Source organism: Micromys minutus, assembly GCF_963924665.1.
Source record: "Micromys minutus genome assembly, chromosome: 9".
Lineage (NCBI taxonomy): Eukaryota > Metazoa > Chordata > Mammalia > Rodentia > Muridae > Micromys > Micromys minutus.
The window spans coordinates 37,495,283-37,522,317 of NC_137978.1; the positions used below are offsets into that span (position 1 = coordinate 37,495,283).

The window sequence follows — 27,035 nt, forward strand, 5'->3', positions numbered from 1 at the left end:
GTTAATACAGTGCTATTGTAGCATTCATGAAGCCATGGGTTCGTGTAGTGATTTCATAAGAATAGGAAGCAGGAAGACCAGCTGACCAAAGGGCCTACATAGTGACAAACCTGAGATTCTCTCCTAGGGGGAGGGGGACATGCAATAATAGAGACTAAAGAGAATGACATAGAAGGGAAGATGGCTTAGAAAATATGTGTGTGCATTTGCCTTAACCAATAGGGCAAAGGGTGGAGCCATCAGCTGTGTAGGTCACAAAGGAGGAAGAGTGGGTTTGAGGGCAAGAAGATAATTTTATTCTGCACACGGGGAGTTGGTGGTACGTGTGAAACATTCCAAAGACAGTTGCATAAGTAGTTCTGGGGCTCTGGCAAAAGCAACCAATAATTAAAGCCAATGGGGTGGATAAGATGGCTCGGGGAGGGGGGCTGAGGGTGTATCTCAGTTGGTAGGGTGCTTCCTAGCATGCTCAAATATCCCATAGCTAGCACTTTATAAAACAGGCATGTGGCACATATCTGTAATCCCAAAACCCTGGAGGCAAAAGTGTCAGGGTCAGAAGTTCAAGGTCATCCTCAACTACATAGTGACTTTGAGACCAGATTAGGATATGTGAGCCATTGTCATAAACAAAACAAACAAGCAAACAGCCAAAATATATAAGGCCACTGAGGTGGCTCATTGGGGTAAAAGTGCATGCTATGTAAAGCAAATCTGGTGACCTGTGTCTACATAAAACTGGAAGGAAAGAACTGATTCTATACTCTACCATCATCTTCACCATCACCATCAACACACACACACACACACACACACATACACACACACACACACACACACACACACACAACAATAACAATGATTTTTTTAAAGGACCAATACATACATGGTTCTGGAAGAGCATGGCAAGTAAGAAGAGAAAGGCATGGCCGGCTTTTGGGGAAGAGCCAAGCCTGTGTGCAAAGAAGAAACTCCTAAGAGAAACAACTAGAGAGCTGGAGGAAACCAGAGAACTGAGCAATCGCCCTACAGGTGGTCAGTGCTGGCTCAGGACCAGGGAAGAATTAGGTGGAGCCTATGGCAGGGCAGACAGGACCAGAGCCAGGTGTGGCTGTTCAGAGAAGTCTGGAGAAACCGGATGAGGTAGTACATGCCTTTAAGCTCGGCACTAGGAAGGCAGAGGCAGATGGTGGCTAGCCTGGTCTACATAGGTGGGAACTGGAAATGGGTGTCTGGGGTGTTTCCGGAGCACAAGAGCATAGCCACACTCTAGGGGAGCAAATCCACTGAGGACTAGGCTTGGCTGAGACGGGAGCTGTTCCAGGAGGGTTCCGGTTCCTTTTATGTACTTTTCTTTCGTAGAGGTAGGTGTGTCTGGTATGCCTGAAATCTCAGCACTCCTGAGGCTGAAGTAGGACTGTTAATTCTAGGCCAGCCTAGACAACAAAGCAAGCCATTACTTAAAAAAAAAAAATAATAAAAGCAAACAGCTGGAGAGATGGCTCAGTAGTTAAGAACACTTGCTGGTTTTGCAGAGAACCAGAATTTGGGATCCAGCATCTAGGTTGGCATCTCACAACCTTTTATAACTACAGGCAGGGGATCTGATGCCCTTTCCTAGCACCTCTGAGGGCACCTGTACTTAAATGTACATCACACACATACACACACACACACACACACACACACACACACACACACATGAATGGAGCTCAGAGAACAACTCTTGGGAATTGGTTCTCTCTTTCCACCATGAGGGTCACAGAGGTGAAACACAGGTTCTTGATTTTGGCATCAGATACTTTGCACTTTATCCGCTGAGCCATCTCACCAGTCCTGTCCAATCTGTTCTCACCGTGTTTGTCTCCTTCCCCTAGAGCGCCAGAGAAATGGGCATTTTATTAGTCACCAACATAAGATGCTGGGAATGACCACGAGGTGGCGCCACAGCACCAGCCAGCTTGATGTGTTTTGGGGGTGTCCCGGCTCTTACCTGCAATAAAAGCTTAGGGAACACTCCTAGTTTCCTGGGCCTCAAACTTAAGATTTCAAGGAACTGGGTTGGAGAGATGGCTCAGTGGTTAAGAGCACTGACTGCTCTTCCAGAGGTCCTGAATTCAAGTCCCAGCAACCACATGGGGGCTCACAACCATCTGTAATGGGATCCGATGCCCTCTTCTGGTGTGTCTGAAAGCAGCTACAGTGTACTAAATTTTTTTTTCATGGAGTCTTCTCTGAAGGTTTAGAACCAGCTGCGACCATCTTATGTCACATCTGCCCTCTGTCATTTCTGTACATAGCCAATATTCCCATGCTGTGATCTCTGTGGAAGCTCACTGGGACCCTTGCTGAGCAGGAAACAATGGTAATCAAGCAGGTGTGTGGTCTTGGGAAAGTCCCTTCTGCTAGCCTGTTTTATTTGGTATTAAGCAAACGGAAGTAAGTGGGGGCTGGAGGAGAGAATACTCAGTGGTTAGAACGCTTGCTGCTCTTGCAGAACACCCTGATTCAGTTTCAAGCACCCACATAATGGCTTACACAGTCCATAACTTCAGTTCCATGGCACTGAACATCCCTTTCTGAACTCTATGTGCACCAAGAACTGCATATGGTCCGCAAACATACCTTCGAGCAAAATACTTAGACACATAAAGCAAATAAGTGTAGTTGGGTGATAATTCCAGCACTTGGGAGACAGGCCAGCAAGCAGATCTCTGTGAGTTTGAGGCCAACCTGCTCTACAGAGTGATTTCTAGGATAGACAAGGCTATACAGAGAAACCCTTTCTTGAAAAACAATAAAAATAACAATAATAAAAGAACAAGTAAATCTAAAAACAAAAAACAAAAAAACCCATATATAATCAGACCTACCTCACTGAGTAGTGACAAAATTCAGACTGAACATTTAGGAAATGTAGCATCTAAAGGGACAATCACCGTGGCTAAAGCAGGAACTCTGTGCTTGATAGTTCCCCAGGCAGAAGAGTGGGACAGAAGATGTAAGTCTCGGGTGTTTGTATTCTTCACTATACAAAAGCAACCCTAAAGAGGGGCTGGAGACCTAGCATAGGTGCCAAGTGCTTACCCAACACGAAGGAAGCCAGGGTCTGATCTCCCAGCACTGTTTAAACGGGGCAACCCCTGCATTCAGGGAGCAGAGACCAGAGGGTAAGAAATTCAGGGTCATCCTCAGCTGTATAGAAAGGAAGGAAGGAAGAATGGATGGATGGAAGGAAGGAAGGAAGGAAGAAAGGCATGTGCACGAATGTGCATACACATGTACACATAAAGGAAATAACTATAGTAGAAATGTTTAGAAGAAACAAAATAGAATTCCAGATAAATTGCATTAGCTTTCAGTGGGAAGTCATGGGGGAGTCAACGTGAACCCACAACACCCTAATAAACTAAGTGTCACCACTGTAGTAAAAAGCATGTATTTCCAGAAGGAAGGGTGAGAAGAGGGAGGGCAGGAGAGAAGGACTTAGGTGAATGAAGGGCTACCGAGAACGAGGCTACAAAGAAGATCTCCAGCAAAGGGTTTCTAGGGTGTCAATATCTAGGTCTTCACAGTCCCCTGTATGTTCCCAATTTCTGTCTTGCTGGATCCGCTGCCACGCATGACCTCAATGGAGGGCATCTGCTTTGCACTTGGTACAGGGAGATGGTCAGTAAAGGATAGCATATTGCTGAATTGACAGGTTTCCGTTCCAGTCTTGGTCAGGTGAGCCGCACAGAGCCAACCACCCACAGATAACAATCATAAACTCTGGTCAAAATGTATAGATAGCAGCAGTGCCTAATGAAGTGGGGCTGGAGAGATGAAGTTAAGGACACTTCTTGTTCTTGCAGAAGACCAGGGTTCAGATCCGTGACTAATAATCATCTGTAACTCCATTTTTAGAAGCTCCCCTGTCGTTTTCTTGCCTCTGCAGGCTCCTATATGCATATGGTGCATATACACACACCCAAGCGCACGAACACACACACACAATTAATTAAGCAAATAAAGTGAATTAAGGGCCAGGAAGGTGACCCAACATAGCCATCAACTAGAATGTGACTCACTATTTAAAATGAAAGATCCAGGGCCAACGACATGCGTCAGCAGGTAAAGGCATTTGCCACCAGCTTGCCAACTTAAGTTCAAACTCAGGAACACATATGATGCAAGGAGAACATCAAATCAATTACCGTAAGTTGTCTTCTGACCTCCAAATGTTCACTGTGGAGTGCAGCATCCCCCCGTCTCAGATTAAAGATGTTACCACCACACCTGGATCTGGGACTTGCTTTGACACCCCCATCCCCAATAAATAAAATGAAAAAAAAAAGTTTCTGTAAGCTCATGAGATGGCTCAGAGGTTAGAAACACTGGCTGCTCTTCTAGAAGTCCTGAGTCCAATTCCCAGCAACTACATAGTGACTTATGAGCATCTATAAAGGGATCTGATGCCCTCTTCTGGCATGTAGGTGTACTGAAGACAGAACACTCCTACATTTAAAAATACTTAAAATAAATTTCAAAAAAATGTTCTGGAGGGAAGGAGGAAAGAAGGTAAGATGGGGGAAGACAAGGATGACCCTCTCTGAATGGCTCTGCATAGCTACAGCCCTTCAGAGGAGTCCAGAAGATCATGTGTGGATCCCAGACACTGAAGAAGCTGTAATGTTGAATTTGCCTTGGAGACCCTAAAATGGTGAAAATGCCAGAGCATTTATCTGCTGTTTATCTGCTGAGGAAAGTTCCTAACAGAGAGTGTAACTAGCCCAGGAGAAAGAATTTTGTTTCAGTCAACAAAGATGAACATCAGTCATGGAGATATAGTTTGGAGTTTGCCCAGCTGGTTTCCTGTTTTTCTTTGGGAATTATAGTTAAATGATCAGATGAATTTTAGATGAGACTTTGAACTTTTAACACTGTTGAGACTTCTATAAACTATGGGAACTTTGCAAGTTGGACTAAATGTATTTTGCATTATGCTATGCTTAGATATGCCCCCTCAGACTCATTTGTTTGAACAAGCCTATGGGGGGGGGCAGGAAGTGGAATGTGATGGTTTGTATGGTAGGCCTAGGGAGTGGCACGATTAGAAGGTTTGTCACTGTGTGTGTGGGCTATAAGAATCTCATCCTAGCTGCCTGGAAGCGAGTCTTCTACTATCAGCCTTTAGATGAAGATGTAGAATTCCCAGCTCTGCCTGAACATGCCTGCCTAGATGCTGCCCTACTCATACCTTGATGGACTGAACCTCTGAATCTGTAAGCCAGCCCAATTAAAAGTTGTTCTTTATTAAAAAATGTTTTAGTAAAGGTTCCCTAGAGAAACAGAACCAAGAGGATAAACACACACACACACACACACACACACACACACACAGTTTTAGTTAAGGTTTTATTGTTGTGAAGAGATACCAGGGCAATTCTTATAAAATAAATCATTTAATTTGGATTGGCTTACAGTTTCAGAAGTTCATCCATTATCATCAAAGTGGGAAGCATGGCAGAGTCCGGACAGACATGGTGCTGGAGAAGGAGGAGATAGTTCTACATCTTGATCAACAGGCATCAAAAGGGGACTGTGTTCGACACTGGACAGAGCTTGAGTGTAGGAGACCTCAAAGCCTTCCCCTTCAGTAACACACTTCCTTCAAGTCCATATCTCCCAATAGGGCCACGCCCTGTGGGCCAAGCACTCAGACTCATGAGTCTATGGGGGCCATTCCTATTTAAACCACAACCACACACACATATATGTATACCAATATGCATACAAATATATCAATAGCATACATATACATGTATATATATTCAAATTTCATTAAGTGAGCTTTAATAACAGAAACAACAGCCAAATTGCATCTGAGAACTCAGAAGTTACTTGGTCCCTAATTCTGGGAGCCTCAACAGTCAGAGGAGTTCTAAAGGATCTAGAGGTTGGAGACCATCCTGTACGCCTGGGCTACATGAGAAAAAAGAAACAAAAAGAAAAGAAAAGCAAGGAGATTAGCCCATACCTTTAATTCCAGCATTTGGGAGGCAGAGACAGGCAGATCTGTGAATTTGAGGTTAGCCTGGTCTAACAGAGTGAATTCCTGGACAGCCAGAGAAATCCTTTCTCAAAAAACAAACAAACAACAACAAAAGACCTGGGTTTCTAGCACCCAAATATCAGTTAAAGTCATCTGTTTTAGAAGTTAGCCTGTTGTTGTAGCATGGCGGCAGGCAGACAGTACCAGAGAAGTAACTGCGAGTTCTACATCTAGATCTGTAGGCATCAGGAAAAGAAAAAGCCACCAGGCCTGGCTTGGTCCCTGGAAACCTCCATGTTCACCCCCTAGTGACACACTTCCTCCAACAAGGCTACGCCTCCTGGTCCTTCTCAAGTAGTGCCACTCTCTTAGGACTAAGCTTTCAAAGTTATAAGCCTATGGGGCCATTCAAACCAGCACACACATAAAAAGCAAAGTTGTCAAACAATGCTCATTTTAATAGCGCACCCACTAAAACTGGTACAGTACAGGGATGAGCATGAAGCCTGTGGAAGGAAGGCATGCAAATGTATGAAGCGTTACATACCTTTTATGTATCAGTGTTTTAAGACCACTCTTTACATAATAAGTGAAATTTATAACTCACTTGAGAGGCTGAGGCAGGAGGTTTGAAAATTGGATGCCAATCTAGGCAGCATGGGGAACCCTGTCTCAAAAAAAAAAAAAAAAAATCTGGGCCAGCAAGATGACTTGTCAGACAAAATCACCAATTCGATGACTCCAGGGAGAATATGATAAAAAGAGAGAACCAATGTTTAAAAGTGTCCTCTGACCTCCATAGGTATGTCATGTAAACCATGCATTCACATGCACACACACCCACACACCCACACACCCACACATATTCACTAAAAATCTTAACTTGTGGGCAGGGACTGGGAATGTAGCTCAGAGGTAGAATACTTATTTAGCATATGTGGGTCCCTGGGTTTGATCGCGTACCACCATCACCCAAATCATTTATCACCACTACCACCACCACCACCATCATCATCTATGGATAACTGTGACTTGGGGAGAGCATAAGAGTTGTGTGCTAAATAGTTTTATGTCAACTCGAGACAAGCTAAAGTTAACTGAAAGGAGGGAACCTCAGTTGAGGAAATACTTCTCTAAGATAAGGCATTTTCTTTTCGTTTCTTTTTCAGACTTGATGCAAGATTTATTGAATATGATTTGGTAGGGTACAGGAGAGCACTGTGGAAGCCTTCAGGAATGCAGGGCTCTCCACTTGTCCAGAGGACCAGGATTGGGGATATATTTGACACCACAGCCATCAGGAATGAGCCGTTTCTCAGCAACCATGTCTTCAAAGTCATCTGCATTAAACTAGGTGAAGCCCCACTTTTTTGAGATATGGATCTTCTGGCGCCCAGGGAACTTGAACTTGGCTCTACACAGAGCCTCAATCACGTGTTCCTTATTCTGCAGCTTGATACGGATGGACATGATGACCTGGCCAATGTGAACCCTGGCCACTGTGCCCTGGGGCTTCCCAAAGGCACCACACATACCTGTCTGGAGCCTGTCAGCCCCAGCACAAGACAACATCTTGTTGATACGAATGACATGGAAAGGGTGGAGCCTCACCCGGATATGAAAACCATCCTTGCCACGACTCTTTACCATGTATTTGTTGGCACAAATACGAGCAGCCTCAAATGCTTCAGAAGAAAGTTGTTCATATTCATCTGACACCATGTGTCCACAAAGTGGGAATTCATCCACTTTCGCTTTCTTCCGTCCCAAGTCAAAGATTCAGGGACACCACGGCAGAAACGAGACTGGGTATGACTTGTTCTTACAATATCGGTAACACCAGGCACGGTGGCGGCCCATGATGACAATAGGATCGTCAGTGGTGAGCCGGAGTAAAAGAGCAGGCATTTTCTTAATTAATAGTGGATGGGGGAGGGTCCAGCCCACTGTGGGTGTGGCCATCCCTTGTCTGGTGGCCTTAGAATTTATAAGAAATGGGCTGAGCAAGCCATGAGGAGCAAGCCCGAAAGTAGCACCCCTCCATGGCCTCTGCATCAGCTCTTGGCTCCAGGTTCCTGTCCTGCTTGAGTTTCTGTCCTGACTTCCTTCAATAATGGACTATGATGTAGAAGTGTAAGTTGAATAAACCCCTTTTTCCCAAGATGTGTTTTGATCGTGGTGTTTCATCACAGCAATGGAAACCGTAACAATGACGAACTGTAAACCAAATTCCAACTCTGTTCACATAGTAAACAACCCTGTAACTAAAACTTAAACTTGAAGCAATAAAAAGAAACCCTTCAGTAAATCTGACAAGATAAAAAAAAAGGGACACCAGTCCTTTTTCCCTTTTCTCTCTGGACCTCATGGAAGACAGTTCCATATCTTGTGGGTTTGCTGTGTCAAGTCTGTTGTGTGCTCTCTGGGTTAGTTCCTGGCTGACCCCGCAGGCTCCCACTGCCAGGCTTCTGTTTGAAGGGAAATTCCTATGGTGGGCACAGCATAAGAAGGGATTCCAGTTCTGGAGTTTTTATATCCTGGAGATGATATTAATCTTTCTCCTCCTCTTTTTCTTCTTCCTCCCATTTTGAAATAAGGTCTCCTGTGTAGCCCAGGCTAGCCTTCAACTTACAGAGATTTCCCTGCTTCTGCCTGGAGAGTGCTGGGATTCAAAGTGTGAGCATCCATACCTCAACTGTTTTTGGTGTGGGGCCTGGGAGGATAATTAGGATCTCATGTTTCCTAGACTGACCTTAACATTGTATAGTCAAGACTGGCCTTGAGCTATTGATTCTTTACTTAAATGACATTTTAATTAATTAGTTTCATGTGACATAATTTAAACTTATTTATTTTATGTGCATGTACTATGCCTACCTGTATGTCTCTACCTAAAGGCACTGTAAGAAAGGAGTTTGGAGACATACTTTGAAATCCAACATGGATTAGACTTGGAGTGAGATCTTAGTAAAGCCCCAGATTTTGCATCTAGTGGCAATATTAGACAAGACGCAACCCCAATCTCTGGGTGCTGCTGATGCAAACGGCCCCCTGACTTTGGCTTTGATGGTCAGCGCTGGGGGATGAAGGGCATATACCTGTGATGCTTCTACTCCCATGGAGTCCCTGTGGGTCTGCTGATTACCTTCCTTATTCTTTGGTCATCTCGAGATGAAAGAAGTGATAACCTATGTCACAAACCACTTGGGTGTCTGGTGCCCTTAGAGGTTAGAAGCAGGCATCCAACCCTGGAACCAGAATTAGAAGTGGTTATAGGCTGATACGTGGGTGCTCTGGCCTGTGTAAGAGCAGGTGGTGCTCTTAATCACTGAGCCATCTCTCTAGCTTCATGACACACTTTGAGGGTGATTTTTATGTGCATTTATTCATTTTGTGTATGTATATGTGTCCATATGTCCACCGTGTGTGTGTGTGTGTGTGTGTGTGTGTGTGTGTGTGTGTGTGTATGTGTGTTTGGCTATGGCAGCCAAAAGAGAGCATTGGATTCTGTGGAACTGGAGCTACAGGTAGTTGGGAGTCATCTGATGTTGGGTGCTGGGGTCCAAATCCCAGACTTCTACAAAAGTAACAAGTGCATTTTACTGTGGAGCCATCTTTCCAAGCCCCCTCCTTTGCCAGGTCACTTGATCTGCTTGTGGTCAAGTTCCCATACTGGATGCCAGCTGGATACAAAGTGTTGGGATTCTGTAAACCCCACTCCTCAGTTACCCAGCAACAGCCAGGTATGCTCCGCCCCAGTGACCTGACACTGTAAAAGGGGCTGCTTGCCCCCCCTTTCTCTATCTCTCTCCCTCGCTTCTCTTGCTCTCCAGCCCTTGCCCCTCCTCTCCTCTTCACCTTCCCTTTACCCCTCTCTCTCTACATGCTCATGACCAGCCTCTACCCCTTTACTCTACTCCTCTCTCTCTCTCTCTCTCTCTCTCTGCTTCTACTACCCCCTTAACTCCCCCATGACTTAAATAAACTCTATTCTGTACTATACCATCGTGTGGCTGGTCCCTCAGGGGGAAGGAATTCTCAACATGGGTCCCTCAGAGGCATCTCCCTCATTTCCAGGCCTTTCCACACCTCCATGGGCCATATCTCTGCCCCCCCTTCATCCTTTTCCTAACACAAAGAGCAAATGTGACCCTCAGTAGAGGGTCAAAGGGCATTGGTGTAACACTGAGAGCTACTGCTCACCAGCTCTGCAATCTTTAAGAACCATGTGGTTCCAAGTTACAGAGAAAGAAACTAAGGCTTCATATTTGTAGCTAGAGGTGCCTGTGGTCATACCTGTACTTAATGGCAACATGGGAGCCACAGCCCTTGGCTAGTGAGTGGACGAGAAGGAGGAGAGAAAAGGGCTCTAGTCAGGTAGGTTTGGGAAGTTACTGAATAAAGTGCTGGTTGTTTCCATGAACGTGGGGGGGGTGGTCAGTGGTAAGTTCCAGTCCAGGAGACAGCAGCATGCAAGGTATGGCTGAGACAGTGGGGTTGTGTGTCGCTTGGCTGATAACAGACCTCCATACATGCAGGTGGTTCCACATGGTAACATAGTCCAGGTACACTTTAGTCTGTGTAGCTATGCATTGTGATATTTGAGAGTCTAAAGGACACCTTTCACAGAACATGGGCTCCTCCTTAATGTGTAAGCGTAGGGATCAGGAGAGGTGGTTTAGTGCTGAAGAACACTTGTTCTTGCAAAGACCCAGGTTCTGTTGCCAGCCCCCACACCCTTCAGTAACTCCAGTTCCAGGGTGCCTGGTCCCCCATGGGACATGGTCATACATAAGGGCAAAACACTCACACACAATAACTAAAAACTGATTTTTAAAGGATATAATTGTACAAGGTCAAGTGGGGTGCCTGGTGGGTGTTTGGGAGAGTAGAGGTGAAGGACAGCTTTGCCAAGGGCAGGTCCAAATGCTAACAGCCTCCTGCTTCAGAGATGGACGATGTTCGGATCTCACTGATGATCTCCAGAAGATCAACATCCTAGGCCGATGGAAGCAGGGAGGTGAGAGGAAAGGGAAGTTCAGAGGCCACAGACAACTCTACTGGAAATGATGGTGGAGGGTGAGAGAAGAGGCAGATAGAGAATTTCGGAGGTGGTGATTCAAGACACATGATGTGTTTTAATATGGCAGGGACCTGATTGTGGAGAGGACTGAGGTAGTTAGAAAAGACCGAGTTGGGGTCCTCATCAGGTCTCAAGAACCTGAGAGGCTGAGGCTCCGGAGGATGAGGGACCCAGACAAGCCTGCCTCAGGCCAGGGGAAAGGATGGGGCTGAGGGCAAGGGGGAAAGGGACTTCGGATGGTCTTCTGCCCTCCATGGAGAAAGAGGTCCCGAACCCCAAGATGCCTCTGGGACCTCCTATCTGGGGCTTCTAGTCAAGCTCTGAATGCAGACCCAGGGTGGGCAAAGAAGATCCGCCCCTGGCCAGGCGGAGCTGGACGCTTCCTCCCCACAGTGCTCTCAGGTGACAGGCCTGTAGGTCCCCGCCCCGGCCCGCCCTGCCGCGTATTCGGGAGATCCAGTCCGAGGCTCCGAAAGCAGCCCCCGCTGTCGGTGCGTGGACCCCCGCTCCAGAACCCGCTGCTCGCCATGACCGCCTTGCTGGCGCCCCGCAGCCTGGTCATTCTCCTCCAGGTGCTGGGGCTCGCCCTGGCTCAGATCGTAAGTCCTGTCATCTCTCTGGCACTGCAATCCCGGGTGCAGAACCTGGTTTAGGATCCAGGAGTCTTTAGGACCTGTTCTAGTCCGTCCCTACCCCGAGGGGCAGTTGAGGACAGACCCACTAGGGTGGTGCATACCGGGCACACGGCGTGCAGGGAAGGCAGACTGACTAGTCCGGGAGCCAGCGGGACCTTGCCTCGGGAAGCTTGGCCTTCCCTGGGACAGAGAGCGTCGAGCAGGAGATGGCGCGGGGTCCTGGCAGCGGAGAGAACCCAGGTGGTGGCAGAGACAATGGTGGCTATTCAGTCGACCGCGGAGCCTCCGCCTCCGAAGTCTCCTAAGGGGCCCGGGCTCCAGCCAGACTTCTCTGTCGCCATCTCCTCCGACCGTGGGGCTTCTACCTCACTTCTCAGGGACGGCTGGGGCCTGGGAAAGCGATGCCCCGAGTAGGACCTAATGGGGACACTGGGCCTGGTGCGATCTGGTCCGCGGGTCAAGCAGTGCTAGCGTGGGGTCCAGTTCGCCTGTGGGGTGCCAGCCTGGCACTTCTTAACCTGGGGAGGGCACCTGGCACCAGCATTCGGCACGCGCGGACGCTTTCCTGGGTCGGGGCCGGTCCACCTTACAGAGGACTGGGTGGGAAGAGCTCCAGCTTTCCTTCTTTACGCCCTTTTTCCCTGAGGGCACTCTACCTGTACCACAGGCGAGGGAGAGGTGCCAGTTCACCGCTATGTCTGTTGTTGGTTAGAAAAGAGTAAGAGTTTGAGCAGCCATCGTTGGCTAGGCACCATCTTGCACATCATCTGTGATTTGAGCGAATGGTACCTTTCTTCATTTCCCACCGTGACAGTGCAAAGACAGTGTCGCCCAGGGGAAGAAGTCTGCCCACCTAAGAGTGTGTTCACGGTTTCACCATTCACTTCCAGTGACCACGAACGTTTAGTCTTTTTTGTGTGTTTCTTCGCCCTCTGCCCGTCTCCTCTAATAGTACCCGCTTGAGTTCTGAGTAGTTCATAAAGTAACGAGCATAATGGCACACAGTGCCTGACACACCGTCTCCTTGGGGAGATACCTCCCTCATCACCTTCGCTCCACGGGGAGCCCAGTTCTGCGTACTGAGGCTGCACTCTTGTGTTTTCAGAGAGGTCCACCAGGGGAGCCGGGTCTTCCAGGGCCACCAGGGCCACCAGGAGTGCCTGGTTCGGATGGCATTGACGTGAGTATCTTAACATCAGACTTGAGAGGAAGGAAGGCTATCCACAAAGGAGAACTTTGTGAACGCCAGGGATGGGGAAATGCCTGGAAGTTTAGCGCCCCCTGTTGCCAGTAGGCGGTGCCTGCAGACATCACAAGGAGCCTGTTTGTTCAGAGAAAACCCCAAACCAGCTTTGAAATATGGGAGTCTGTCATAGCCACCCAGCAACAAGGGCCTGCTGTTCTGCTGTTGGCCTCAGCTCACAACGTGTCCTTATCCCCCTCCTTCTCTTCTTCCTCCTCCTCGCGCCGTTCCGACACACTACTTTTACTTTTAGCTCCCTGGTTTAGAATCAGCTGGACTTGTCTGCTCTCCCAGTGTGCTGAGGGTTAACTACCTCATTCTGGAGGCTTCCCCCAGGAGGTCAGCTGGATGTTTACTGTTTGGACAGACTTCTATTCAGTCTGGTGCCCCCACCCCCTAACGCAGAACTCTGGACCCCAGCCAGGCTTCTGCTGCTGGCTCCGGAATGCCTGGGGCCTCTCTGGGGCTAAATTTGACTCCACGGCCCTGCCCATCTCCCACCAAGGGTCCTTTGTCACACAGAAAAGAGACCTTTCTTTTCTTAAGAACATTTTGAATCTACCCCCATGCTGGCCCCCTTGATCCTTGCCTCTGTCTCTTGGCTTTCCTGTCTGAAGGCCACCGCCACCCTCCCCTTCAGATTTCTCTAAAAGCATTTTTTTTTTGTCACTTGCTTCATTTCTCCCAGTTAACCAGAAGTCCAGGACTTCACAGCTAGTACCCTGCCAACATCAGCATGCCTAGAATCTACTTGATTAAACTCCCTTCTCAGCTGGCTGGATTGGTGTTGATACACCTCTATGTTGTCTTGTTTTCATGTAGTCTTAATTTAATGTAGACAAGATCTCTTTATGTAACCCTGGCTGTCCTGAAATCAGATGTTAGACTAGGCTGACTTTGACCTTACAGACTTATTATACACACCTCTAGAGGCCTCCTGAGTTCTGGAACTGAAGGCCTGTGTGCAGCTGAATTTTGTTTTGAGCAAAGGGAGCTGGTTTTTAAAAAAGTGCAAGTTACAGCACAGAAGAGAGAGGAGAACGCTCTTTGGGACCACCCAGCCAGGTTTGTCCACAATCTCTTGGGGAAGCATGTCTCACCGCTTGTGTCTTGCAGGGTGACAAGGGGCCTCCAGGTAAAGTTGGTCCTCCGGTGAGTGCTTTTCTTTTCTTTTATCTTTGACCTTCAACGGTTCCAGTACTTTCTCTCCTCTGACTAACATCTGCTCTGCTTCTAATTTCAAGGGAGCCAAAGGAGAGCCTGGCAAACCTGGTCCAGATGGTCCAGATGGAAAGCCTGGCATTGATGTGAGTACCCAGTGCTGTGAAGAGTCTGATTCTGGCTTTGTTCTAGTCAGAAGGATGCTGGCTCTATAGCCAGTTATGCCTCCTCATTGATGTGACTGTGACCTCACTCCTGTCTCATATCCACCCTATCTGGAAGCCTTGGACCTCTGGCAGCTAGGAGCCAGAGAGAGTCTTTGCTTTCTGTGAGGACAAGGATTGTCTGCAGCTGTGGGGACTTAGTGGGGACTTCTGTCCTCTATGAGTCATACTGCCTTTGTGTCCTGTCCGTGTGCACCCCCCCATTGTCACCCCATCCCCATTGCTTTGCTTTCCCATCTCACCCCTCTGCAGCTCTGGCCCAGCTCGGGGAAGGAACGGCATTACAGAGCGTCCAGGGACCTCAAAGTCACATATTTCCCCCAGGACAGTTTTAGGGAGGTGGGGATGGTTAACTGATGGGAGGACTCCTCACCCACAACCCACAGAGAAACAAAACAGTACCGCCTCACTCCCGCACATCAAGGCCTAAGTCTGCCCAGAGAGTGGGTGTGTTCGCTCGTTTGCAAGTGAGAAAATGAAGGCTTTCAGAGGTCGCCCGCCCGCCCAGAGCAGACACTGAGCTCACAGAATAGCTAGACTCCAGCTGTGAGGAGTGAGGCTGAGCCCACAGGTTTTTGAGTCTCCATTATCTCTCAGAGGACTAATGCCTTGAGTCTGAAGCTCAGTGGCAGTGTGGTAGCCGCACCATTGAGCATGCTGGTACAGACCTGTAATTCCAGTACTCAGGAGGTGGGAAAGAGTCTGAAGTTCAAGGTCACCCTCTGGTACTCCGTGAATTGGAAGCTACTATATCTCAACAACACAACGAAAGGATAATTGCAAGGCATGGTGGCACAGCCCTTCAATCCCAGGATGAATCTCTTTGAGTTTGAGGCCAGCCTGGTCTATATAGCAAGATCCAAGGCTAGCCTAGGCTGGGCATAGTGAGACTCTGTCTTAAAGAGAGAGAGAGAGAGAGAGAGAGAGAGAGAGAGAGAGAGAGAGAGACAGAGAGAGAGACAGAGAGAGACAGAGAGAGAGAGAGAGAGAGAGAGAGAGAGAGAGAGATAATAATTGTTTTGCCTGCCTTCCTGAATTTCTAAGGAAACCAGAGAAAGAGGAAGGTATGGTCCCCAGGTCTCTATCAGGTATGGAAGCCTAAGGAATCTTCTAGACTTGCCCTGCTCTGTGAGTTAAGGACAGGCTGTGCCTCAATGATCCTACCATTTCTTTCTTCCCCAGGGTTTAATGGGAGCCAAGGGAGAGCCTGGTCCCATGGGGACCCCTGGAATTAAAGTAAGTGCTCACAGAAGACAAACTAAGCTAAGGCCCGAGCCTGGAGAAGCTACAGTAGAGGGAAGTATGGATTCCAGAAGGCTCTAGCCGCTGACTCTCTCTCATTACTCCTGCAGGGCCAGCCTGGGCTCCCAGGGCCCCCTGGCCTGCCGGTGAGTACCACCCACAAGGGTGTGGAGAGGCCCTCTGGGGGTTGGGAGGGCCTGCAGAGGGAGTTGTGAGTCTGATTTCTTTTTCCTCTGTCACAGGGCCCTGGTTTTGCTGGACCTCCCGTAAGTTCTGAGGGCGTAGTGTGTAGGGCAGGGTACTCAGACTCTGGGGAAGGAGGGGAATTCCCATCATGAGAAATGTCCAGCATGTTGTGTGGTGTTAAGAGTGGGCCAGTGTGAGTCTGGAATAGTCTGGTCCTTATAGCACCACAAATTCTTTCTGTCCAGAGTTGTTTAAGTGTCATTGTTTTGCCTTCCTCCCTGGATTCCTAAGAAAACTAGAGAAAGAGGAGGAAGGTATGGTCCCCAGGTCTCTATCAAGTATGCCTGTATCTACCTTCCCATCTGAGGTAGCTGACCTACCTAGTCAGGCATCTGGGACAGCCATCTCTCTGCCCCACAGGGACCACCTGGACCTGTTGGCCTTCCCGGTGAGATTGGAACCCCAGGCCCCAAGGTGAGCCCTAGTCAATCTCTAACTCTCTGCCCCTTGCCCTGCTTACCTAGGCTAGCCATCTGGGTCAGGCTTTCTAGGAGTTTCTGACCCACGAGGAGTTCCTCCAGAAACTTTTGGGGCAGAACCTCTCCTGCTGATCATGGGACTGTAGCAAGTCTTCCTGGGAGGCTGAGGGCTGGTGCTGCCTGCCAGTCTCCTGGATCTCCTCACTGTGGCAGCTTTCTGGAAGGCACCCTGAAGGGTGGTGTGGATGGGACAGTGCAAGGAAGAAAGGATAGACTAGGCCCCATCAGGATGGTGTTGTAATTTGGGCTCTTTTTGCCTCCAGGGCGATCCAGGACCAGAGGGACCATCAGGGCCCCCAGGACCCCCTGGGAAACCAGTGAGTGTCTTCAGTGCTCTTGAATGCCATGTGTTCCTGAGGAAGTGGCTTGCAGTGGGGATGGATCAGATCGGGCCTCATCCTCTTCTGTCTCCTTTCAGGGCCGACCAGGAACTATCCAGGGCCTGGAAGGGAGTGCAGATTTCTTGGTGAGAAAAGGGGACTGGGGAAACTGACAGGGTTTTAGTGAGGGATGGGAGGAGGGTTTTGGGAAGCATTGCTCAGCTGGCCCTGACCAACAAGAAAGCTCAAGGCCTTATAGGATTTTCTTTCCAGTGTCCAACCAACTGTCCTGCTGGTGTGAAAGGTCCGCAGGGTCTGCAAGGAGTGAAGGTGAAAGGCTTTTCCTGGGAGGGAGGGTGGAACGGGTACTTGGAGGGAACCTGGAGCTGAAGAATCCCTTCTCCCTTCTAGGGGCATCCAGGCAAACGGGGGGTTCTGGGTGATCCTGGTCGCCAAGGGAAGCCAGTGAGTATGAGAGCTAAGGGTTAGGGATGAGGATTAAAGGAAACAATCCCACAGAGATCTGCCTCTTTCTTCATCCCTTCCTCTGTCCTTAAGGGTTCAAGGGGAACCAGTCCCTGAGCTGAGGGACAGGAGGCTACTGGGTCTCTTGTTGAGTTCCTCTTTCATGTGTTATGGGACTTCATGGCTTATAATTGCCTTGTCTGGTTATCTGTGTTGGAAAGGTTGCTGATGTCTGTTTGTTTTGTATTTGCCTGTTAGTCTGACTGCTCTTCCTTGCTCCTAGGGCCCTAAAGGAGATGTGGGTGCCTCTGGAGAGCAAGGCATCTCTGGACCACCGGTACGGAGCAGCCCTATTATGCCTTCTGTCATCCTGGGAGTCCTTCAATTCGACCATTCACCAGCTTTGGCCTCTAACTTATAAAGATATCTGTGTCTGGCTGGGGTGCCTAGTTAGGTTGAAAGATTGAGACTGGTTGTAGGGATAAGGAGGACAGGACCAAGACTGCCCACCAGAAGGCGTGGCTAAGGTTCAGGCCTGTCACTGTTTCTTTAAATGCCTTGGTTTCTCTCCGCATCTGAGCAGCTTTGTACTGTGCAGGAGATAGGGATACTTTGCCCACTTTAAAGAGGCATTGTAGGGCTGGAGAGATGGCTCAGTAGTTAAAAACACTGGTTGTCCTTCTAGAGGTTGTGAGTTCAATTCCCAGCAACCACACAGTGGCTCACAACCATCTGTAATTGAATCTAATGCAATTGGATCTTCTGGTGTGTCAGCAATGGTGTGCTCATATACATTAAATAAATAAATAAATCTTTAAAAGAAAAGAGGAACATTGTGAGAGGAGTTGGGTCAGAAAAGGCATAAATGAATTGGGCCTTGAAGCTGTCTCTACCACCATTTGTTTGTTTCTGACAGGGTCCCCAAGGCATCAGAGGCTACCCAGGCATGGCAGGACCCAAGGGAGAGATGGTGAGTCTATGGGGACCGGAAAAGAGTTGCTGTGACCAGGACTCTGGGCTCTAACGTCTATCTAGGAATGAATGCAATCTTTTCCTCTCTCCAGGGTCCTCGTGGATATAAAGGCATGGTGGGCTCCATCGGGGCTGCTGGGCCACCGGTAAGCTTGCTTCTGTCCCCAGGCCCTACACTAGGGGTCTGTGGATTCAAACTGGCTGCTGGTCATCATGGACTCATGTAACTTGGATTCTTGTCTTCTTCCCGCCAGGGTGAAGAAGGCCCAAGGGGGCCACCAGGCCGAGCGGGTGAGAAGGGGGATGTGGTAAGTTCTCAGGCACCCCTTATCTGAACAGACTCCCCTGAAGAGTACTGGAAAGGGATCATCTTCATCCAAGGCTGGTGTGTGCATGTACACACAGAGGCATTTATATATGTGCCTGTCAGCCTGGATGGGGGTGACTTCTGGGTATGGGGGTGTTCTGGTGGTCTGTGGTGAGAACCCAGTCATCTTGCTATGTTCAGACTTTATAAGAAGCCCTGGGATCCAATCTTGTAGCCTCTGGGATCAGACATTCAAATTCCAGCAAATTAACCATGAAATTAATGGAATTTGGCCTAGATCCAAAGACATCATAACAGTTGCTTAATCTCCCTCTCTCTTCCTTCCTTCCTTCCTTCCTTCCTTCCTTTCTTCCTTCCTTTCTCTTTTTCTCTTTCTTTTTTCTTTCTTCATTCCTTTCTTCTTCCTTTATTTTTTTTATAGATCCTTTTCCTGAGTAGGATTTTTATTTGTTTGTTTGTTTGTTTTGAGATAGGGTCTCTCTTCAGAGTCCCAGTTGTCCTGAAATTCACTCTTTAGACCAGGCTGTCCTTTAACTCACAGAGATCCATCAGCATCTACCTCTCAAGTGCCAGAATTGAAGGCATGTGCTACCACACCTGTCTTTCTGAGCAGTTTTAAATTCAGTGAAAACTTGAGCAAAGGTGCTTGGCTTGGGAAGCCCTGATAGTTGCCTGGGCATGGGGAGTTATTTTCTTCAGTGTTGCAGCCACTAGCAAGTTGCCCATAGTCCAGTAACCCCACCTACGTGCATACAAAGCAACCCTAATTAAAATCAGTTTTACTAAACTCAGATCACATCCATACACATAAAGGGACAGCAGTAACCCAAGTTCAATTCCTGGAATCTACCTAAATAAAGGTGGAAAAAGGAGAGAACCAGTTCCTCCACAAAGTTGTCTTCTGATCTCCATGCAAATACTATAGTCATGTTCCCCAACACATACACACACACACACACACACACACACACCACCACCACCACCACCACCACCACCACCATCATCATCACAACAAATCAACAATAATTCATAGTCACCAACCAACCAAACAAACACAGAGAAACCCCAAACCAAAACAAAAGTGTATACCCCTGTAGTTTTTTGACTGTCCTGGAACTTGATATGTAAACCCAGCTGACCTTGAATCCACAGAGAGTCACTTGCCTCCTGAGTGCTGCTGGTATTAAAGGCATGTGCCACATGTAGCCCAATACATTTAATTAAATTTAAAAATTTATTATTATTATTGTGTGTGCTCAGTGTGTGTGTGCCTCAGCATGCACATGGGAGCCAGAGGACGACCTAACAGGAATCATTTCTCTTTCCACCCGTGGATTCTGGAAGCTAAACTCAGGTCATCAGGCTTACGTGGTGAATACTTGTATCCACTGAGCCATCTCACCAGCTCATGAATTTGGGCAAAATGACATATGCAAAGGTAATTTCTGTGTTACTGGCTATAGTGTTGATAGAGTATATAAGTCACTATGTAAGAAGATATTTCCTAATATGGCAAACCAAGGGCTCTTCAATGTTGTGGGTAACCTCCAAGGCTGGTAAGTAGTGGGGTGGGGGTGGGATAATTGATGTAGAGCAGAGATTCATGCTATGTTAACAGAATGAAAAAAAGCTGCTGATTTGCCTGGGGAGGAACCCCTCCCCACAAGCTGACAGTTCAGTTAACTGTATTTTAGTGCAAGTTTAAAAATACATGGAAGGGGGAAGAGACTGTACGGAGAATCCTATAAGGCTGTCTCATGGGTTCCAAGTTAGACATTTGCCGTGACTACTGACTCCTTTACTGTCCCGTCCCCCAACCACACCTCTTTCTCCCTCCCACAGTCCCTCCGTCCTTAACTAGATTACTATTGCTTGCTTTTCTTTCTTTCTTTCTTTCTCTCTCTTTCTCTCTCTCTTTCCTTCCTTCCTCCCTCCCTCTCTCCTTCCCTCCCTCCTTTTTCCTTCGTTCCTTCCTTTTTTCTTTGTTTTGGTTTTTTGAGGCAGGGTTTCTCTGTGTAGCCCTGGATGTCCCAGCATTCTTTCAGTAGACCAGGCTAGTCTGGAATTCAGAGATTCACCAGCTTCCCGGCTCTGACATTTTCAGAGATACTTGGCTTGTCTCATTTGCTTCTACACACTTCTGAATTTCTCTCTAAAAACTTTTCCTCACAGAAACACATTGTTATTGGACCTGGAGAAAGAGGGCTGGAGAGATAGCTCAGAGCGTAAAAGCACCCACCATTAGGACCGATAGTCTAGAGAGAACCGACTCCTGAAAGTTGTCCTCTGACCTCCACAAGCATGTCCACAGGAATAAACAAATAATTAAAGAGAAAACTATGGGGGGGTGCAGTTATTTTAGCATCACCTGTCTTTAGCTTATTCTAGTTTTTCCCAAACTATCTTTATAGCTCTTATTCAAATCAAGACACCCTCCCCCTCACCCAATATGAACCCCACCCATCACTCTTGATAACGAGTAACCACGGTCTGAATGCCTGGCTCCCAGGAACCACTGCACTGCCCTCCCTGCCTAGATGCTTAGCAATGAACTGGACACCCTTCCCTTAGTGTCAGGCCATAGGTGTGCGTCTCGATTGATTCCCATTCAGCCTCTGAGTCTGGCTCATGCCACAAGGACTCTGGGACCATTGTCTCAGCTGTGCTGCTTCTCTCCCCAGCTAGCTAGGGTCAACATTCTGAAGGTGAGCTCCTCTCTATCTATTTTGCAGGGGAGTCAAGGTGCCCGCGGACCCCAGGGGATAACAGGACCAAAAGGAACAACCGTAAGTCAGAGTCCGGGCCCTGGCCAGTTTGTCTGCATCCCTACATGGAAAGGAAGCTGGGGGTCTAGACTGAACTCTGTGAGGGGGGGCTGCTGCCTCTGTACCCTGACCAGTTAACAGTCTGAGAGTCTCTTCACAACTGCAGGTAGTGGGGATTCGTGTGGAAGGACAGTGGGAAGCTTGAGCTATCTGAGCAGTCATCCCCACACCAATGAAGGGTGTGGCTTGCCCTTCTTAACCCTGTTCCCTGTGGGCTGGTGTTTCCTGAGATGACCAGAGCCTCTCTGTACAGTGTGGCTGTCACAGAGGCTCATGTCATAGGGTGGGGGGCTTGACCCATCGTGAGACTCCCTTGGATTTTCTTCCTAAACAGGGTCCACCAGGCATTGATGGCAAGGACGGGACCCCGGGCATACCTGGCATGAAGGTAAGAGTAGGAAGCACTTGGGCTGGGCAGGGACAGGCCTGTTTCTCCTCAGGCCCTTGAGCCTGGTCACACCAATCCTAGAGGCTTTAGAACCAGTAGCTCTCGGTCTGTTTCCAGCAGGTCTTCTTGCTTCTGGATCTGTTTCTTTGCCTATACTGTGGGAGTATTGAGACCTCAGGCTGGAGTTCTGATCTGTGTTTCTGGTTGTTTGTCTCTCTAGGGCAGTGCAGGACAGGTGGGGCGGCCAGGAAGCCCAGGCCACCAGGGCTTAGCGGTGAGTGTCTGGGGGAGCTACCAAGGCTACCCACGGGCAAGTTGATCCTCCTGGGCCTCAGAGAGCCAGACACTCTGTTGTCCCTCTGTCTGTGGGAGTGTGAGGGGCTGGTGAGGTAAAATCTGCACCTGAGCTCTGGCCCTGTCACTACATCACCTGGTCTGTGCAGTTCCTGGCTTGGGGTAGGGAGGCTTACCTCTGGACAGTTGTTTTAGTTTTCTCTTTCATTGTTACACATCCTCACATTGGCTGGTTGGAACTTAACCATTTCCCTGCTAATCCTCCAGGCTCTACGAAATTCACTCCGTTTAGCCATTCGGTAGTTATTGATTACTGGAGGTACATAGTTATTGCAGTAATTATTAAAAAAAAAAAAAAAAAAGGAAAGCTTATCTCTCATCGGCCCCCACAGTTTCACCTCTGTGGGTACTGCTTAATATGGAACCGAGCACATGGGCTGACACTCGGTCTGCAAGCTGTACTCTGCACACTTCCCTTCCCTGGTGTTTCATTCCGCCTGCCCTACTGCCTCCATCCTGGGTGGAATTACCGTCCCAGCGTTTTTCTTTCCACTACCGCCCCGCACAAACATTGCTTCAAGGCCCGGCAATTTTCCATACAGGTTTATACGTTCAATTCTCAATCCACAAACCCTCTATACAATAAGATTTCATCAAATAAACAAGACACAAACTGCCCTTCCATATGAGATAAAATGACCTACAGAAACCCTTAAAATATTCATATCTACCTATTGCCGGTTATGGCCCCCAGGATCCAGGTCTGCTTTCCCCGGCTCCATCTTGATTTACTTCTCTCTCTCTCACTCTCTTTCTCTTCCGACTTCCTCTCTTTTCTCTGCATACCTCTCCCTGTCCAATCATGTAACGCCTTAACATAAATCTACACATAGTAACCAGAAAACAGTTAAAAAGAGGGAGCTGTGACCTTTGACTTTACTAGCTTGGCATTCAGTGACCACAATTTGAGCTCAGCCCAACACCCCTTACTCCACACTTCAGGAGTAGGGCGCCCACCTTCCTGAGGGCATGGGGCAGCCAAATCTTCTCTGTGCATGTGTAGACTTGTGTTCACCGTGGGCTACTCTCACCCCATGGACAAAGACATTGATAGGCAGGCCACTGTCCAAAGCCTACTCTTCCAACAGCCAAGCTGGGAAGCCAGCCAAGTGCATGATATCATGGCTGGACCTTTGGTTGTTCCCACAAGGTGGAAGAAGTCTGGACTGGTCATGGAGGCAAACATGACAAGTACACCCACCTCCCCATGCCAGGGCACAAATCAACACTGACATTTTTTCTTTAGGGTATCCCAGGTCAGCCTGGAACAAAAGGAGGCCCTGGAGACAAGGTGAGAAGAACCCCCTCCCCATTCTGCCTGGAGACTCTGTTCTATTTCAGTGAGGGGACCAGGGAGTGAGACATGAGGCCCGTCTTAAGGATTGTGAGGTCCAGTGCTTATTTAAGGCTTGACACAAGTCCCTTCTGCCACCTCCATGCCCCTGATCCTGGCTTAGTAGAAATGTGGTCTGGAACCCAGAGAAACAAATAGAATCCAGAGGATTTGATCAAGAACCCCCCTCCCCCAGGGTTCCTGGGTCTACCCCAGGCAAAGGCTGACTGGCAGCTACCAAGCAGACTGATAAGAGGAACTGTTTTCCTGCAGGGTGAACCAGGCCAGCAGGGTTTCCCCGGAGTCTCTGGTCCCCCTGGGAAAGAAGTGAGTACACCCCTACCCCCACCCTGCTACTTTCTCAGGGGGACTTTGGTCCTCCTAGGCCTGAGTCCTTGACCTCAGTGTGGGGTCAGGGTGAGGCTGAGGGATGAAGCCCAAGCCTGGGGAATGTCTCGAGTTTGTCCTGCTATTCCCAGCAAGCTCTTTCTGTTTTCTGGGCCAGCTTTCTTAATTGAAACCAATTAGCTGATCCATGGGTGGGGAAGGCTGGTAGGAAGAAAGGTCCCACCCACCAGGCCTGCTGCTTACCCTCCTTTCTCCTCCCAGGGGGAGCCAGGGCCTCGAGGAGAAATTGGTCCACAGGGCATCATGGGACAGAAGGTAAATGGTCCCTCCCTAAGGATCCTTGCAGCAGCTGGCACTGGGTCCTCCCTGACAAAGCCTCAAATGGATGTCTGTAAAAAGGAGTAATAAGAAGGACCCCTGCTGGTGACATCCAGAATGACAGCATTTGTCCTGCCTAACCTAAAAGGCTAGCCCTGCTGAGAGCCCATGGGTGACCTCCATTTTCCATTTCAGGGTGACCAGGGTGAGAGGGGGCCAGTGGGACAGCCAGGCCCTCAAGGACGACAGGTAATCAGAGCTGAGGGGGACAGGGGGTCCACAACTGGGTTCCTTATTTGATTTACTCCTTTTTTTTCCCACCCCAGGGCCCCAAGGGAGAACAGGGACCTCCAGGAATTCCAGGACCCCAAGGCTTGCCAGGCATCAAAGGAGATAAGGTACCGTAGGACGCTGGAAAACACCCGGGAAAGGGGCTCAAGTCTGGGCCTCTTTAGGCTGTGGGGTTGGGTTAGACCAGAATAAACAGGGAGCTACAGGAGCTCCCCTCCTAGAAAGGACATTTCAGTACACCACATTCTCTTTCTCTAGGGTTCCCCAGGGAAGGCCGGGCCCCGAGGCGGAGTGGTGAGTCCCAGCTACCAGAGTCCCGCTTGCAGGCAGAGTGCCTGTGGCCTCGGGTCTGTTCAGACTTGCAGACCCTGCACCCTGCGTTGTTGCCATTACGGCTGGTTCTTAACACAACGTTCTCTTTCTGCAGGGTGACCCGGGGGTGGCCGGCCTCCCGGGAGAGAAAGGAGAGAAGGTGAGCAGAGCACCGGAATGGGACAGGAGTGTGGGGTGTGTGCGTGGCCTGGGTTCTCCGCCATATCCTGATTGCTTCTCCTCTGCTTGCAGGGCCTGTCAGGCGAGCCAGGGCTTAAGGGACAGGTGAGGTCCTCCCCTCCCTCCCTCCCTCCAAAAGGGATGTTTTCCTCTTTCTGACCAGAGCCCTGTCCCTGCCCCCTTTCCCCTTCCTTCCGGAGCCTTCTCAGTTTAACTGTACCTCACCCCCCCCACCCCTCCGCAGCAAGGAGTGCGTGGAGAACCGGGCTACCCCGGCCCTAGCGGAGATGCTGGTGCCCCAGGAGTACAGGGCTACCCCGGGCTTCCCGGGCCCCGAGGACTGGTGGGAGATCGAGGCGTGCCAGGACAACCCGGGAGACAGGGTGTGGTGGTGAGTGGACCCCAGGGCTAGGGGAGTCTATAGGAAGGGCATCTTCTTGGGGGGTGTGGCATATTACTCAAAGCTGGGAGTTCCCAGAGGTATCCAGGAGACTGGCACCAGATCAAGAGAATGGGCATGACATGTACCCAAAAATGCTGAACAAAGATGGGAACCAACCCTGGTTGATTTTGGCAGTCAGAGCTTTTTCCTGAATTGTATCCTCTGCTCTCAGGGCCGAGCTGCCAGTGACCAGCACATCGTGGATGTGGTGCTGAAGATGATTCAAGGTGAGGGGGAGGGCTGCAGCTCCTCCTCACAGCCCACTTCAGAACCCAGTCATCCTTCACCAGCCTCTCCATGTGTCTTTGCTCGAGAGTCTGGAGTCTCTGGTGTGCATTCCAGCTCTGCCTCCTCAGACATTGTAGAACCTTGGATAGACTTCCATAAAAAGGGCCGAGGGAAGGGGAAAGCTCAACGCTGGGCTTTTCTGTCTACCCGTGTATGGGTGAGGACGCTCCGTCTTCTCCAGGTTCATTTTAGACCCTTTTCCTCCTCTTCCCTTCAGAGCAACTTGCAGAGGTAGCTGTGAGTGCCAAGCGAGAAGCCCTGGGTGCAGCAGGGATGGTAGGACTTCCTGGACCTCCTGGGCCCCCTGGATATCCAGGCAAACAGGGCCCCAATGGCCACCCTGGACCCCGAGGCATTCCTGGCATCGTGGGAGCAGTGGGTCAGATTGGCAACACTGGACCCAAGGGTGAGCGCTCCACTGGGGCTGGAGCTAAAGCTGAGCAAGGGGATTGGGCCAAGGGCAGTTTGGGGCATAGTAAACAGTAAATGCCAGTTGTTGTTGCACACTTTCCTATAATAAACCTTATCTGATACATAAGCTCCCAAGTTTTATCTGGATCCCCCTCTATCTAAGCAGCCCTCCGTGGTCATTTCCAACTTCCTCCAATGGTATTCTGCGGCAGTAGCTGTGTAGGAAGCAAAATGAACAGCAGGAGAAATATTTCTCAGTATGGGAAAAGGTACTCCTTTTTTGTCCGCAGGAAAGCGTGGAGAGAAGGGGGATCGAGGAGAAGTGGGACGTGGCCATCCCGGGATGCCTGGGCCCCCAGGGATCCCAGGTAACAAACACCTTGGACATTTGGTTTTTTTTTTTTTTTTTTTTTCCTGTGTGGAAGCCTGGTACTCAGCCAAGCTGGAGGATCTAGGTGTCTCTGGGAGCGTCTGATGGGAGCTGGCAGTTGGGACTCTTGAGTTGGGCAGTGTCTATGTCTTCCTTCTATGATATTTGTGGTCTACTTTTCCCCACCCGAACAATTTTCTGGTATTCCTTATTCCATTCTTACTCTCTGGTCTATTCTCCTCACAGGTCTCCCTGGCCGGCCTGGCCAGGCAATCAATGGCAAGGATGGAGACCGAGGATCCCCAGGGGCTCCAGGAGAGGCTGGGCGGCCTGGCCGGCCAGGCCCAGTGGGGCTACCAGGTTTCTGTGAGCCTGCTGCCTGCCTGGGAGCTTCAGCCTATACGTCTGCTCGCCTCACAGAGCCTGGCTCCATCAAGGGGCCATGAGCAACCAGCCAGGACAGGACAGAGCCTATTAGCATCCAGGGTCACCTCTGGGTGGACATGCACCCCAGCCCCAGGAGGCTAGATTTCTCAAGATCTTGTCTGGACCCAGGCAGGGGTCCTGAAGACAAGTTCAACAAGGGAGGGGTCAGGGAAGGGAGAGCATTGGAATGATGGCGATGCCAACAGAGCAAGTATTGGAGAGCCATCCCTCCTAAAGGAAGAGAATTGTTTTTATGCCCAGAGTACCAACTATCCCTCACTCTTGCCATTCAGTCCTGGCCATCCCACCCCTGGCCA

General features: G+C 49.3%; 1 protein-coding gene and 1 pseudogene across 2 annotated transcripts; one reads left to right on the forward strand and one right to left on the reverse strand.

The window, feature by feature from the left end:
- Window positions 1-7,264: 7,264 nt before the first annotated feature.
- On the reverse strand, window positions 7,265-7,894 carry LOC308424596 (large ribosomal subunit protein uL16-like; annotated as a pseudogene). Its single transcript has one exon. The product of its transcript is annotated as a large ribosomal subunit protein uL16-like (transcript).
- A 3,750-nt stretch (window positions 7,895-11,644) lies between these two features.
- Window positions 11,645-26,796, forward strand: COL9A2 (collagen type IX alpha 2 chain; the record flags this gene model as incomplete). The annotated part of the gene is made up of 32 exons (XM_080921074.1): window positions 11,645-11,716; window positions 12,858-12,932; window positions 14,112-14,147; window positions 14,240-14,302; window positions 15,563-15,616; window positions 15,733-15,768; window positions 15,865-15,888; window positions 16,229-16,282; window positions 16,611-16,664; window positions 16,766-16,813; window positions 16,941-16,997; window positions 17,079-17,132; window positions 17,416-17,469; window positions 18,049-18,102; window positions 18,197-18,250; window positions 18,359-18,412; window positions 21,165-21,218; window positions 21,592-21,645; window positions 21,866-21,919; window positions 23,246-23,290; window positions 23,606-23,659; window positions 23,942-23,995; window positions 24,194-24,247; window positions 24,325-24,396; window positions 24,548-24,583; window positions 24,717-24,761; window positions 24,854-24,886; window positions 25,026-25,172; window positions 25,396-25,450; window positions 25,729-25,917; window positions 26,213-26,290; window positions 26,539-26,796. The coding sequence occupies 32 exons, from the start codon at window positions 11,645-11,647 to the stop codon at window positions 26,736-26,738; spliced, it is 2,067 nt and encodes a 688-aa protein (XP_080777200.1). The 3' UTR covers window positions 26,739-26,796.
- Window positions 26,797-27,035: the final 239 nt, after the last annotated feature.